We start from the raw sequence: 13799 nt of genomic DNA on the forward strand, positions 1-13799 counted from the left end.
GACTTCTTCCAAGCCGGGAGATTCAGTTCCATTGCTTCTTCAGTTTGCCGGGCAGCACCAATCAGCTGATGGTTGACTCTGCCCATCAAAACACAAATAGCAATTCAAAACCATGTACAGTGGTACCTCAGTTTATGAATACCTTGGTTAACATAATTGTTAGTTTACAAATGAAGATCCATTGAAAATAATGCCTGGGCTTACGATTTTTTTTTCTCAATATGAAGTAAGTTTCCCCAGGAGGCATTGCACCTGGGAGGTTTATAGCACTGCCCCTGTGCATGCTGGAGTCTGTGGGTAGCACGTGGTGTCGAGTGTGGAGGTGTTAGACATGTTGGAGTGATTTTTGCATCGAGTTCTGTAATTTTTTTGCAGTGGTTTTGGAACTTTTTGGTGCATTTTTCAAGCAGTGGAAAGGTAGGGAGCTGAGCTTCGTCGTTTGCATGCCTTTTACTGTGTGTTCTGCACTTTATCAAGAGTTTTGAACAGATAAAAAACCATTTTTTGACTTTTTTTTTCTGACCTCCAGAATGGATTAATTAGTTTTCAGTGTGTTCCTATGGGAAACCTCCTTTCGGTTTATGAATTTTTTGCAATACAAAATGTTCCAGAGAACGCATTAAATTCATAAATGGTGGTACCACTGTAACTGTCACGTGGTTTTTCAATCACTGTCATTTGCAGCACTGCATAAATAAAAAGGTAAAGGTTCCCCTTGACAGTTTGTCCAGTTGTGTCCAACTCTAGGGGGCGGTGCACATCCAAGCCATAGAGCCAGTGTTTGTCCGTAGACAGTTTTCATGGTCACATGGCCAGTGCAACTAGTCACGAAATGCTATTACCTTTCCACTGTAGTGGTACCTATTTACCTACTCGCATTTTTACATGCTTTTGAACTGCTAGGTTGGCAGGAGCTGGGACAAGTGACGGGAGCGCACTCCCTTGTGTGGATTCAAACTGCTGATCTTTTGACCTTGCAGCCCAGAGGCTTTTTGCAGTTTAACATGCAGCACCACCATGTCCCTCTTGCAGCACTGCATACGGAGATGCAAATGAATAGCACAGATTTGCCCTAAGATTATGTAGGCTTGTTTCACTGACAGAACTGCTTCTGTAAACAGAACCTAAAGGGGTGCATCTCCCTGCCTCCTTGCACTTCCCGGTGTGTCCTCAAAACCTCACCTGGATTGCTGATCTCTCTGCACCAGGCGTTTGCAGTGTGGAAGAATGCAGAGGGAGGAGGAGAGAGACCTCTCATGCCACCAATATCAGTTTAGTTCTACAATGAAAGTCTAGCAAAAATTATTAAACTACAGCTTAAAATTTTAATATTTTATTTTAAGAAAACCTTCAGTCTTGAACATTTTAAATGTCTTGAATATTTTAAATAAAATTTGTTTTGAAAAATAAAAATTATCATATTTTAATATCTATTTATTCTATAATTCAAATAGAATTGGCATAACTATATTATCTCCCTTGTTTCAAATTTAGCTACCTGACAGTTAGGTCTGAAATCACAAGCATTTGTAATTTGCCCACTGCGTGACTTTACTGGGTCTAATCTATTATGTTTACCTGAAAAAAATCTACTCATAAGAAAATATTGTGAATAGTCTTGTTTTCTCTATGTCTCACTTACCGGTACTCTGGAACAAATATTTGAAGATTTGCTGCATTGTGAGATACATTCTGATTTTATGTTAATATTCACACCTTGTATTTTGCTGGCCACTTCTTTAGATGTGGTCATTACACCTGTGAAAGTGACTGCAGTCCACAAAGGTTTTACATACCTAGAGATATGAAGAGAAAAACACCTTAGGACTAGAAGAGAAAATGTGTGAGAGAAAAACATGTTTCCTGCAGAGTACTGTCTTCTGTTATATATAAAGATATACTTGCTAGAGTAAGCTGGGGTTTATTTATTTATTTTATTTATTTATTTCATTTATACCCCGCCTATCTAGTCAATTGTGACCACTCTAGGCGGCTGACAACATGCAGTTAAAAAATAAACAAAAAACAAACCACATCACAAATAATAATTACATAAATTAAAAGATAGAATAAATTTTTTTTCCCAAAGATGGCGAGAAACGGGATATATTATAACAAAAAAGAAGGTATTAGGTAGAAAGGGGGAAGGCCTGCCTAAACATCCATGTTTTCAGTTGTTTTTGACCTTATAGCTGATAAGGGGTTGATCTTATAGCTGATATTTTGTAAACTGCTCTTGGACTTTTCTGGCTGAAGAGCAAGAGAAACAAAATTAATAAGCTCTTCAAATAGTTCTGGTTTCTCCCTTTAAAACATAGTAGTTGTGTAAATCTGCTAGAAAGGGAAAACATGTATATATTTATGGTGCTGTTCTGTACAGGAACAAAAAGAGAATACACGAGGCAGGTAAAGCTTCTGTTTGATTTAGTTTCTTGAATAACTCCTGTTTTCCCTAGGAAAGTGAAACTTGAATGTCTCTCATAGCTTAGGACTATTTAAATTTCACCCTTCAAATAAAAATGCCCAGAGTAGTTATTATAGGTATTTATTGTTTCCTTACACTTCTTACAGTGAATAATTAATTATTTTCTGTTTTCATAGGACTCTGTAATGTTAGTCTTCCAAAGCGTGTGGCATTCCATAATGCTTTTCAGCGTATTAAACAAATGGAGGCCAATAACTTCACAATGTTGAAGCTTGACAAGTTCTTAGCTGATGCGAACTGGGCATTGGCTGAGAAATGTATTTCAGTGGAAGATCCTAAAGAAGTGAGTCTTGTTATTTTAATGTTAAATAAATATGTTTGTCTATTTTTTTATTTATATCCCTCCTTTCTCCCATGAAGGACTTAAGAGGGCTTGCAACATGATTAAAAAACAAACAGATTAATCTAAAAACCCACCACAGAGTTCAATAAAAGATTATTAAAGGTTTGCCCCACTTATGGAGACGTCTACAGAAGAGGCGCAGCAAACAATGGACATTAAGCTAAGAGTAGCTAAAAGGACCACACTGGATGGGGATTTTACTATGGAGGAGAGGGGAAATGAGATCCTGGGACATATGCTGTGGCAGATGGGGCGGAGGAGGAGACAGTATGTGGAGTTGATGAAACTTTTGGGAGCAGATTTAACTACTATGACGTTTTCTTTGTGGCCCCCGCCTGCTTCTCCATACAAGGAGTGCATACTATGCTTTCTGACCACTTGAGACAGTTCCTCGTTTTATCGCTGCCACCAGTGGATTTTCTTTTATCCACAGTACCAAGAACTGTAGACAAACATTTGTCTGATTACTATCAGCAAAAGTTATTTATTATTTATTTATTAAGGTGTATTAAAGTTGCTCAGGATCACAGATGTTCGTTACTTAATTCTTATAATCAAATCATTCAAGTGTCAGATACTTTCCACATAAACAACAACCACCTACTATATTTATTGATCATAACCAGCTTATCACTATTAATTATCTCATCATCTCCCTGACTATGTATCTCTCTCTCTCTCTGCAATTTCTCTCCACCACTCTCAACAACCATCAACTACTCTAAACGCCCTTCTCTCTCTTGTCAAGCCTCTTATCTCTCTGGTGACTCCGCCCCTCCACTCTTCTCATAGGCTCATGTAAATGAGACCCTGAATGTGATTGACAGGAGTGAAGTGGGGCGACCGCCACAACTACATATAAGAGACTGATATAAAGGAAGATGATGGGGTGAAAGATAAAATAGGCAAAAAATATTGGCTGTAATATTGATGTAGAGCAGTGGATACAAATATGGCAAAATAAGAAAATAATATATAAAATGTTCTATAGGTGGTATATGAATCCAATTAAATTGTCTAAAAATGTTTGAAAATATTTCTTAAATGCTGGAAATGTAAAATGCAAAAGGATACTTTGAGGTGAAAGATTAAATGATAAAATGGGCACAAAATATTGGTTATAACATTGATGTAGAGTGGTGGACATAAACTTGGTAGAATAATATTAAATTTACAACATCAACAAGCTTTAAGATAAAAAAATAAAGAGAAGGTCCAAGGAAATGGAAGATTAGTAACTATAGATATTCTAAAAATTATTGTATTATCTTCTTTTTGTATGATTTCCCTTTTTAATATAACTATGTAAGTTGATGTAAGAATACTCTTTCACTCTCTGGAATTTTACCCTTCCCCCCTTTTTACCCCCCCATCTGTACCCCAGCCCCCTATTCCTATTGAAAATTAATAAAATCTCGTGCAGTATGTAAAAAAATTAGTGCAGAGAATGAGTGAGTGAAGCTGAAGGTATTTGAGTTATACCTCAGCAAAAGAAGGCTAAAGCACTGATAGATGCAGCTCTCTTTAGGTATGTATCCTTAAAAAGTGTTATTTCAGGTGTAGTCATTTTTTAATATTCTGGAGATCTGTGATGTTTTCTTTATATATGTTGTTCTCTTTATATCATTACAACTATGGTTCTGCTTTCTCTCTCTCTCTCTCTCTCTCTCTCTCTCTCTCTCTCTCTCTCTCTCTCTCTCTCTCTCTCTCTCTTTCTTTCTTTCTTTTTTTGAAACACATTATTGGGCTTAATGGTTGTTGTGGGTTTTTCGGGCTTCTTGGCCGTGTTCTGAAAGTGGTTCTTCCTAACGTTTCGCCAGTCTGTGTGGCCGGCATCTTCAGAGGACAGCACAGTTTGCTGTCCTCTGAAGATGCCGGCCACAGAGACTGGCGAAACGTTAGGAAGAACCACTTTCAGAACACGGCCAAGAAGCCCGAAAAACCCACAACAACCATTAGATCCTGGCCGTGAAAGCCTTCGTGAATACATTATTGGGCTTCATCAGCAGAAACATAATTGGATGATTCTGTGATTTCTCTCATTGTTTAAACAAGGGTGAGCAACTTTTGGTCCTCCTGATGATGTTGGCACCTCTCAGTAATTATTCTGCTGGCTAGAGCTGAAGAGAGTTACAGATTAAGGACATCTGGAGGACCACAGGTTGTCCAGACCTCTCTTAACCCAACCTTTAATAGCAGAAGATTAAGATGTGAAGTCATAAGAGTTATTCAGGTCTCAGACACAAACAAGGAAAGTCCTTTCAAACAATTAAATCAAGATGGCAGAAGTAGTATTGTGATATTCAGGAACCACAGGAGTCATTTGGCAGTCATGGTGCTAGGACAACCAGTCTTATCTGAGACAACAAGCAGGAGATAGATCGCTTTTCATCTCACTCTACTTTAATCTTATGGCAACCCTTTTTCTATTTATAATAATAATTAAATAGCTCTTCTGGAGTTCACAGAACCAGCCAGGGACATTGTTAAAACAAGTAAGCACCAAAACAAAGTTGAATAATGGTGGCATCAGCTAACTATAATTTTAATGCCACTATTGTGGGTTTAATGTTGAGACTTCTAGTGAAAGTACTTTTATTTTCTTGTTTTTCCTCTCTGCAGATAGATTCAGTAGTTAAGCAACTGATGAAAACATTTAGATGTCCAAACTGTAATGTTAATACTCCACTTGAGAATTCTCAGCAGATGGCTGACATAATGGAAGAAGCCAGGTTGCGTCTCTTGACTGCACAAATAGTTTGTATTTTTTTCCTTTTTTGTCTTTCTTCTAAGCTTAGAAATTTAAATACTTAACATATTTGAATGTGTGAGGCTTCAAGAAAAAAAATCTAACACCTAAGATTTTTTTTCATTTTGAGATACATATTTAACAATGAGGTGAAAGTCCATGTTCTCTGACGTGTGCCGCTGTTACAAATTTTAATGAGCCTCCTAGACTCATTAAAGGACCAATGTGTTAATGCTAACTTACTATGGAGAGTTAATCACCCAATGAGAGCAGAGTTTTTTCTTAATAATTATGATTCCTGACTCATGTCATGGTAAATTTGGAGCTACAGGTACTCATAGTGACAGTCCCCAAAGGTCAGGGCTTCCCAAAGTGTGCGCCGCTGAGCTCTGGTGTGTTAGCAAACCTCAGAAGGTGTGCCGCGGAATCCTTACATCCTACGTAGCCCTGAGGTTTAGGCCTGAGAAGGATGAGAGGTAAGGTATATGCGTGACACAGGGGAGTCTTGTTGCTGTAGAAAGCCTAGCACCTGCACAGCCAGCCCCTGTGGACTGCCGAGCACTTTCACGGGAAGTGCCCTGGGTTTCCACAACACCCATTCCCCATCCATCAGCAGAGTTCCACTTCCTCTGTTAGCGGGCAGGTGGGTGTTGTGAGGAAGAGGCCAGGGGGAAGTGGAGTTACTGCGTTGAGTTAAGCATGTGGGTGGGGGGCAATGCTTAGCCTCTGGCTGGTGCCTGAGGAAGGGGGAAGGAGGGGTAGAGCACCTCTTCTTCAAAAATATTTGCCTCACAAAGCAAAAGAAAGCAAAGCAAAGTGGTTAAGAGAGGGGAAGTCCTCAAAGAAATTGGAGGAGGGAGGGTACTCTCTAAAAAAAAGAGAGAATCCCATGCTGACACAGTCTGGCTTACTGTCACACACACACACACACACACACACACACACACACACACACACACACACACACGAGAGAGAGAGAGAGAGAGAGAGAGAGAGAGAGAGAGAGAGAGAGATCTAAAGAAATTGTGTGGGGAGGGGACTCAAGGGGGGGAAAGGAAAGATAGAGGCAGTCAGAGAACTGGGATGGAGGGCAGCAACAGCCCTGTACACAGTAATCTCGTCCAGAAGGGAAAAGACTGAAGTAAAAGTAACACTGCTCATTGAGTTGCAGCTCCTTCGACAGATTAAAAATTTCCCTTTCCTGTAAATTCTGATTGGCTGCTGACAGCCCTCCTGGTTTAGTCTTTGCAACAGTCTTTGCAACAGTCAATCAATCAATCTTTATTTTGCTGTTTCCAACCCATTAAAATAATACATGTAATATTTAAAATAAGTGGAACCAATTAAAACATTTCAAGACAGTTAAAAGAGTATACAGTAATAAGATAGATTACCCATACGTTGTTTTTTATAATATTATATACAATCAATCAATCTTTATTTTGGGGTCTCCGGCCCATTAAAATACATACATGTAATATTTAAAATAAATGGAAACAATTAAAACATTTCAAGACAGCTAAACATTTCAAGACAGCTAAAACAGTGAAAGTTGATAAAATAGATTACCCATACATTGGTTTTTTGTTTTTGTTTTTGTTTTTTATGACGGGGTTAGGTAGAGGTCAAGACTGTTTTTCCGTATTCTTTGAGCAGAGAGAAGGAATTTGGCCACTGATTCGGTGGTTATCTTGTTTGTGTTGCTTAATAAATATTTTGTATACCAAATCAGAGTCCTACATGGAAAGACATTCATTATGGGCTTGAGGAATTTGATATGCTCATTTCTGTAAAAATTACACTAAAAAGGAACATTCTTCAAAGTTTCAATTTCTCTATCCTTACAAGGGCACAATCTTTTTTCGTAAGGGGTGCCAGAATATTGCCCATCTAAAATTGCGGATTGGAGACAGTTAAATCGGGCTCTTGAGAAGATGTGCCTGTATTTTGGGATAATCAAATTCTCTAAATACCTAGCACTTTGGGAGAAATTAGGCCAAGAAGATGGAGGATGTTTTGCGAGCCATTGAAATAGAATACTAGAAGTCAATTTCCCTGATCCGCTTTTCTAAGATAGAGTTGGCTGCCTTGGATTCCTGTGCATAAAGAAAGTCCAAAGAGAGCCCTAATAGGTGCAGTTTGGCTGGAAAAGCTTTAAGCCATGAGCTGTTATGGACATCTTTCTGTAGAAGGTTAAGATATCCCATAGAGGGATCAGCATGTATTACCTTGTTCCAATATCTAAAAGCAAAGAGCCAAGCACTGCATTCTAGTGATGTTAGACTAGTCTCTAATCGTAAGGCAGCTGCAGGGATGCATCTTGGCATTCCCAGAATTGATCTTAGGAAAATTGAAAGAACACTTTCTATACTTGTGTGAAATCCTAGGATCCAAGTTGGTATTCCATATAACAGTTGGGGCAGAATCTTGAACTTAAAAACTTGAATAACAGCTGTTATAAATTGTCCCCCCTTCGCTTGCCTTCCCTGGTGGCCTTTTATCTCAAAGGAGAAAGCAATGGCCCACCGCCGCCTCGACCAACCTCTGCCTGAAGAAAAATTCTTCTGTTGACTTGACGGAGGATAAGCAGATCACAATTCAGAGCAGTAGGTCAGCAGTACAGCTGTTTCTTCTCTCCCTTTCCTTGTAGTGTTGATAAAAACAGCAGGAATTTCCAAAGGTTGTTTTGGCTCCCTAAATGTTTGGCTTCAAAAGCTTCTTCAAGAGCTGTTTAGAAGCTATTCAGAGGGAGTTAAGTGTAGTTTAAAAAAGAAAAAAAAACATGTATATATAAAAGTTAAAAGGGTTGAATAAAAACAAAAGAGCAGTAACGCAAGCGAGAGAACGCGCACCCTGCTGGAACCGGAACCTTTGCAATAGTCCTCACATAAAGTATTGAAGGTTTGTCAGCTTATTTCACACAACAAAGAGTGAAAAGGAGTTAAAGTGTGAAAACAGGGTTTGATGTTCCCCTCCCTCTTGCTGGATGTTCTCATTGGCTGTTGGGAGCCCTCCCTGATCATGCCACCAAGTCATTGGAATAGCCCTAACAATGCTCCTAGATGGAAAATCTATCAGGCCGTTTCAAATACAAAGGACATGAAACTTCCATGTTCCCCCTCTTTTACAGATACATGTCATGCATGTGTTAAGAGGCTCTCTTCAGGGCTTTGGTCTCTGAGGCACTGGGCACCCAAACAGGATCAGCTTGTTGTAGTATCCCAGCAAATATATGGGAACAGTACTTCACCCAAATATTTGAGGAAACCAAACCCTCACAAATTGTTAACATCATATCCCTAGATCTAAACAAATTGCCAAACTGGGATCCAGTAACCGAAAATGAAATAAGGCCATTAATATCTAAAATCAGGGAAGGCACTGGGACCCGATCTAATACCAGCAGAGTCTTTAAAAACCAATGTAGATTGGTGGGCCCACCTTTTATCTCATCTATTTACATTCATTAATAACACTGGGCAACTTCTATACTCCTGGTTAGAGGTAATAGTGATACTAATCTATAAGAAGGGGAACAAAGATGAACCCTCAAATTATAGACCAATCAGCTTTCTATCAATAGTGGGCAAGCTTTACGCTAGATATCTTAATAATAGATTAATCACATGGATTGAGCAGGAGGATATCTTAGGGAATGAACAGGCTGATTTTAGGAAGAACTGCTACACCTTTGATCACTGTATAGTACTGAATCACCTTGCAGAGAAGTATATGGGCTGTCACGGGAATGGCCTGTTTACAGCTTTTATAGATTTAAAGCCTGTCTTTGACTTAATACCCAGAGGAAATTTATGGGAAAAACTCTACTCTTCCTCAATTGATAAGAGGCTATTATATCTTATCTGAAGCCTCTACCAACAGACCACAGTTAGGGTAAGATGTAGAGTCGATGGTAATCTATCAAATTCCACTCAGACATAGAGAGGAGTTCGCCAAGTTTGTATTCTGGTGCCTACATTATTTAATCTGTACCTAAATGACCTTCCTAAAAGCTGCTCAGCACCTGAATTTCATTCCCCGAAACTGGCTAAAATCAGTGCGCCCTTACTACTATACACAGATGACGCAGTTATCATGTCGCTATCGGAAGTTGGTCTTAAATGAATTCTATGTGCATGTATGAGTTACTGCAGGAACAACCTATTAACAATTAATTTCAAGAAAACCAAAATAATGGTTTTATCTAGGCATAGTAAAGTTAAAGAATGGGTTATTGAGGGCCAGCATATAAAGCAAGTTAAAACATTTAAATACTTGGGAGTTGTCTTTTCACGTACCCTATCCTGGTCTCACCATAGACAAGCAGCAGTGCAGGTGGCTAATTATACAAGCAAAGTTCTTAGACGATACCACTATGTCCAGGGTAGGCAATTCATCCCTGGTGCTCTACAGAGAGTTAAGTATAAAATTCTTGTGCAGCTCCTGTATGGCATTGTGATTTGGATAAATGGTCTCAATCCCTCAGTTGAAAATGTTCTATGAAATTCTCTGCGACTCCTATTCCAAGATGCCTCCGCCTCCTCCGCCTCCTCTTCTTCCTCCTCCTCCTCTTCTTCCTCCTCCTCCTCTTCCTTGTTCACCTCTCCTTTTTCCTCCTTGCGCTACGTGTTGCGCGCTCTGTGTGCACCCAGCATATAAGACAACCCCCCCACTTGGAGGCATGTTTTTCAGGGCAAAAAAGTCATCTTATATGCTGGCAAATACGGTAGGTTTGAACATATCCACTATCTCTACCCAATAATGTGTAAATGTACTAGTATATCTCCCACAGACTACCTGAAGTTTCTGCTGTCGGGAGAGAACCAATTAATAACAGTCAGTAAGGTAAAGGTAAAGGTAAAGGTTCCCCTTGACAATTTTTGTCCAGTCGTGTTCGACTCTAGGGAGCGGTGCTCATCCCCGTTTCCAAGCCATAGAGCCAGCGTTTTTTGTCCGAAGACAATCTTCCGTGGTCACATGGCCAGTGCGACTTAGACACGGAACGCTGTTACCTTCCCACCGAGGCGGTCCCTATTTATCTACTCGCATTTACATGCTTTCAAACCGCTAGGTTGGCGGGAGCTGGGACAAGTGATGGGCGCTCACTCCGTCACATGGATTCGATCTTACAACTGCTTGGTCTTCTGACCCTGCAGCACAGGCTTCTGCGGTTTAGCCCACAGCGCCACCACGTCCCTTTACAGTCAGTAGCCAAGTTTTTATTCTCAGTTTTAAGAATTCGTAAAATGTTATATTAAGACAACCACCTGTCTCAAGTTTTATACTGTCGTTATGTTATAACAACTTACTTTTTCTGTATATTTCGTATTATATTTTTATCTTTGAATTTTCAGGTCTATGACCATATAATAAAACTTAACTAACTAAAGTGGAATAAATCAATATGAGTGGTAAGTTCATAGTCAAATGATAGGTGTGGTTGTGTTTATGTGGAGTTACTGGCAAGTAAGTACTTTGCATGGATACATTTTGTTACACAATTGTTGCTATATGAAGAGACAAATTAATAATTATATCTATTTATTCATCAAATATTTATTTTTTGTAATGTAGGCCAGTTATCAGAAGCAATACAACAGTGGAATGCTGAGCCAAAAGGCAACGCAGACATTAATAGGTGCAGCGGAATGCTATTATGATGTTCCAGGAAAGTAAGTGTATCGGTTTGAACAAAGCCATTTTTTTAAAGTTGCATTATTTTTGTTGTTGAATGATTGCTATTACTATTTAACTGTGCCTCTTCTGAGCCTTAATATTCTAAACTTACAATGTATAGATGCCGGTTTTTAGTTTTACTTCAAAAAGTAATCCTTTCCTGTTTGTGCATGAATTCATGCTGTGTTCAGAGCTTACTAAATTAAGATACCTGTGGTGTTCCTTTTATCTTCACTAACAGTTTCTAGAGGAATATCTATGTTAATCCAATCAACATAGAAAAACAATAATTACTTTGGTTCTACTTTGAAAGCAAATTTGTTTCAGTGTTCAGTTGATCAGCTTGGTTTATCTTTCCTCCTTTATTTCATACAAATACCTATCCAATTTATTATATATAGTAAACTCATCAAATCTCTTTAAATGTTCAGTCAAGTGTGATATAAAGCAAGTATTCATAAGGTTCAGTGTCACCAGTCTGATTGTTTGGCTCTAGCATAATCTATGGTGCAAATTTTCATTCCTGAAACTTGACTGTGATTGGGTTTGTTAAAGATCTGAAACAGTTCCTTTTTTGGCAGGAAATGACGACTGAGTCTCTTTTTGAATGTTAACAGGTTTATTTAATTTGACATTGGGTGAATCTACAACAACTTCTATCAGTTCAAAACAACTAAGATCTGGTAACTGTCCCAATTGTGAGGACGATAACTCTGTCTGTAAATTGACAAGGTTCATTGAGGGACTAGCCCAAAACATTCCTCATTTGTGGGCTTCCTCAATGGACCCCTCCAAACTGCACATATTGTCCCACAACAAGGCTCAATCTCCTTCCGGGGGTGGATGATTGAAGGAAGGGTCTGGCTGACCTTGTCCCCGTGGGAAGACCACGACCGTCCATTCTAGGGCTTCAGCCGATGTCTTCTTTTCTTTATATTTGTTGCATTCTTAATATGTTGTTTTAAACTTCAGGTTCATGAATATTCATGAAGTAAAGAAATACTGGGAAGACAAAGGATTACTGATGTCGATGAAGAAATACCTTTCTGACTGGGCTTACAATGTGAAGCCTGAAACATCAAGGACATCAGAGTTAGTATATAATGTTTACTAAAATGTGATCTAATCAAAAGGTACCACATTTATAAAAAATAAAAATGACATATTTTTTCTTATGGTAAGATTACTAATAATGTTGTTTGTTGTTCTGAAAGTGATTGATCAAGGTCCATGGGAAACCAGTTTGTTAGTCTTGTAAGGCTAGAGAAAAGAAGACTAGTTCCAGATAGTCAGTGGTTAAATCCTAAAACATCAAGCGAAGATCTGAAGGGCCAGAAGTGGGCAAAATCTCCAAAATCAGGATCCAGCTATCAGGAAGGTTTAAACGGGCAGGTAGTTTATTCCACAGGCAGTCATGTGGGGGAAAAGAGCAGAAAATTTGGTCAGATATGGTTCATGTAAATAGGATTAGACATGGTGACGAATAAAAAAAGGATCACGATATTCATGAAAAATGGCTGATTCGTTACATATTCATCCCTTCATATTTGTCAGTTCCAGAGTCCTCCAACGAACACAAAGGGATGAATATTTCCCCATTTTTATTTGTCCCCCATATTTGTCTTCCTATGGCTTTCCTGATAGGCAGCCAGACAGCCCCACAGACACCCACCCACACAGACTATCCCTTTTCCCTCTCTACCTTGGCTGCTGCCATCCACCACCACCCATCGCTGCCATCATCTACTGTCGCCTGCTGCCGCCACTATCCATTGCCACCCGTTGCGGTGGCCTTCGCAGCCACAGCCTGCCATAAGGGACACTGGTTGCCCTTTGCAAAGATGGCAGCTGCAGCTTCTTTTAGGGCAGGGACATTGTAGCCGCCATTTTTTGCAAAGGGCAACCAGGATTCCGTTCGGCTGCCTTAAGGGAATCCAGGCTGCCCTTTGCAAAGATGACAGCTGCAGCAATGTAGCATAATAGTCTGTAGCAATATATAGGGAAATAAATTTCGGATTTTGAACTACAAGTCCTATAACTCTGCCTACTGGAAGTTCTGATAGACACCTTAGAGATACCGAAATGTAGTTTACCTAGGAGAAAGGCCTAAAGTATATGTCTTTGAGGCCTTGTTCCACCTAACTTCCTGTTCATAAAGAAAGCTCCCAGGTAGCACCTGCAGAGGAGCAGGAAGCTTCGGTGGACTCAAAATCTTTCAGCTTAGGCCTTTCTCATAGGATAGCGATGGCAAACCTATGGCACGTGTGCCACAGCTGGCACACAGAGCCCTTTCTGCTGGCACGCGAGCCATAGGTCGCCAGATCACTACTCCCCCCCGCCCCCCCCTATGCAGCCAAACCTCAGGAGGGAGCTGCAGCTAGTGCTAGTGCTTCGGCAGGCAGATCTGGAGCAACTGGTGGTGGCAGCGGAGGGGCCTTGAGGCACCTCCGTGCCGGGATTCCCCCTTCCGCCACCACTTCCAGTTCTGGGTCTTCCAGGTCCGCTGCTATTGCGGTGGCGGCACACCACCCTCTGTTCCCCCCTCC

General features: G+C 39.9%; 1 protein-coding gene across 2 annotated transcripts in view; it reads left to right on the plus strand.

Moving 5' to 3' along the window:
• Positions 1 to 13799, plus strand: part of LOC110074209 (sodium/hydrogen exchanger 11) — a 117271-nt gene that overhangs the window by 39182 nt on the left and 64290 nt on the right. For both annotated transcript variants that reach the window (XM_078383601.1, XM_020784199.3), the window contains exons 11-14: positions 2602 to 2768; positions 5451 to 5585; positions 11152 to 11249; positions 12226 to 12345. In XM_078383601.1, the coding sequence (XP_078239727.1) occupies positions 2602 to 2768; positions 5451 to 5585; positions 11152 to 11249; positions 12226 to 12345 (520 nt within the window). The remainder of the gene's footprint in view (positions 1 to 2601; positions 2769 to 5450; positions 5586 to 11151; positions 11250 to 12225; positions 12346 to 13799) is intronic.

Source organism: Pogona vitticeps, chromosome 1 (assembly GCF_051106095.1).
Source record: "Pogona vitticeps strain Pit_001003342236 chromosome 1, PviZW2.1, whole genome shotgun sequence".
Lineage (NCBI taxonomy): Eukaryota > Metazoa > Chordata > Lepidosauria > Squamata > Agamidae > Pogona > Pogona vitticeps.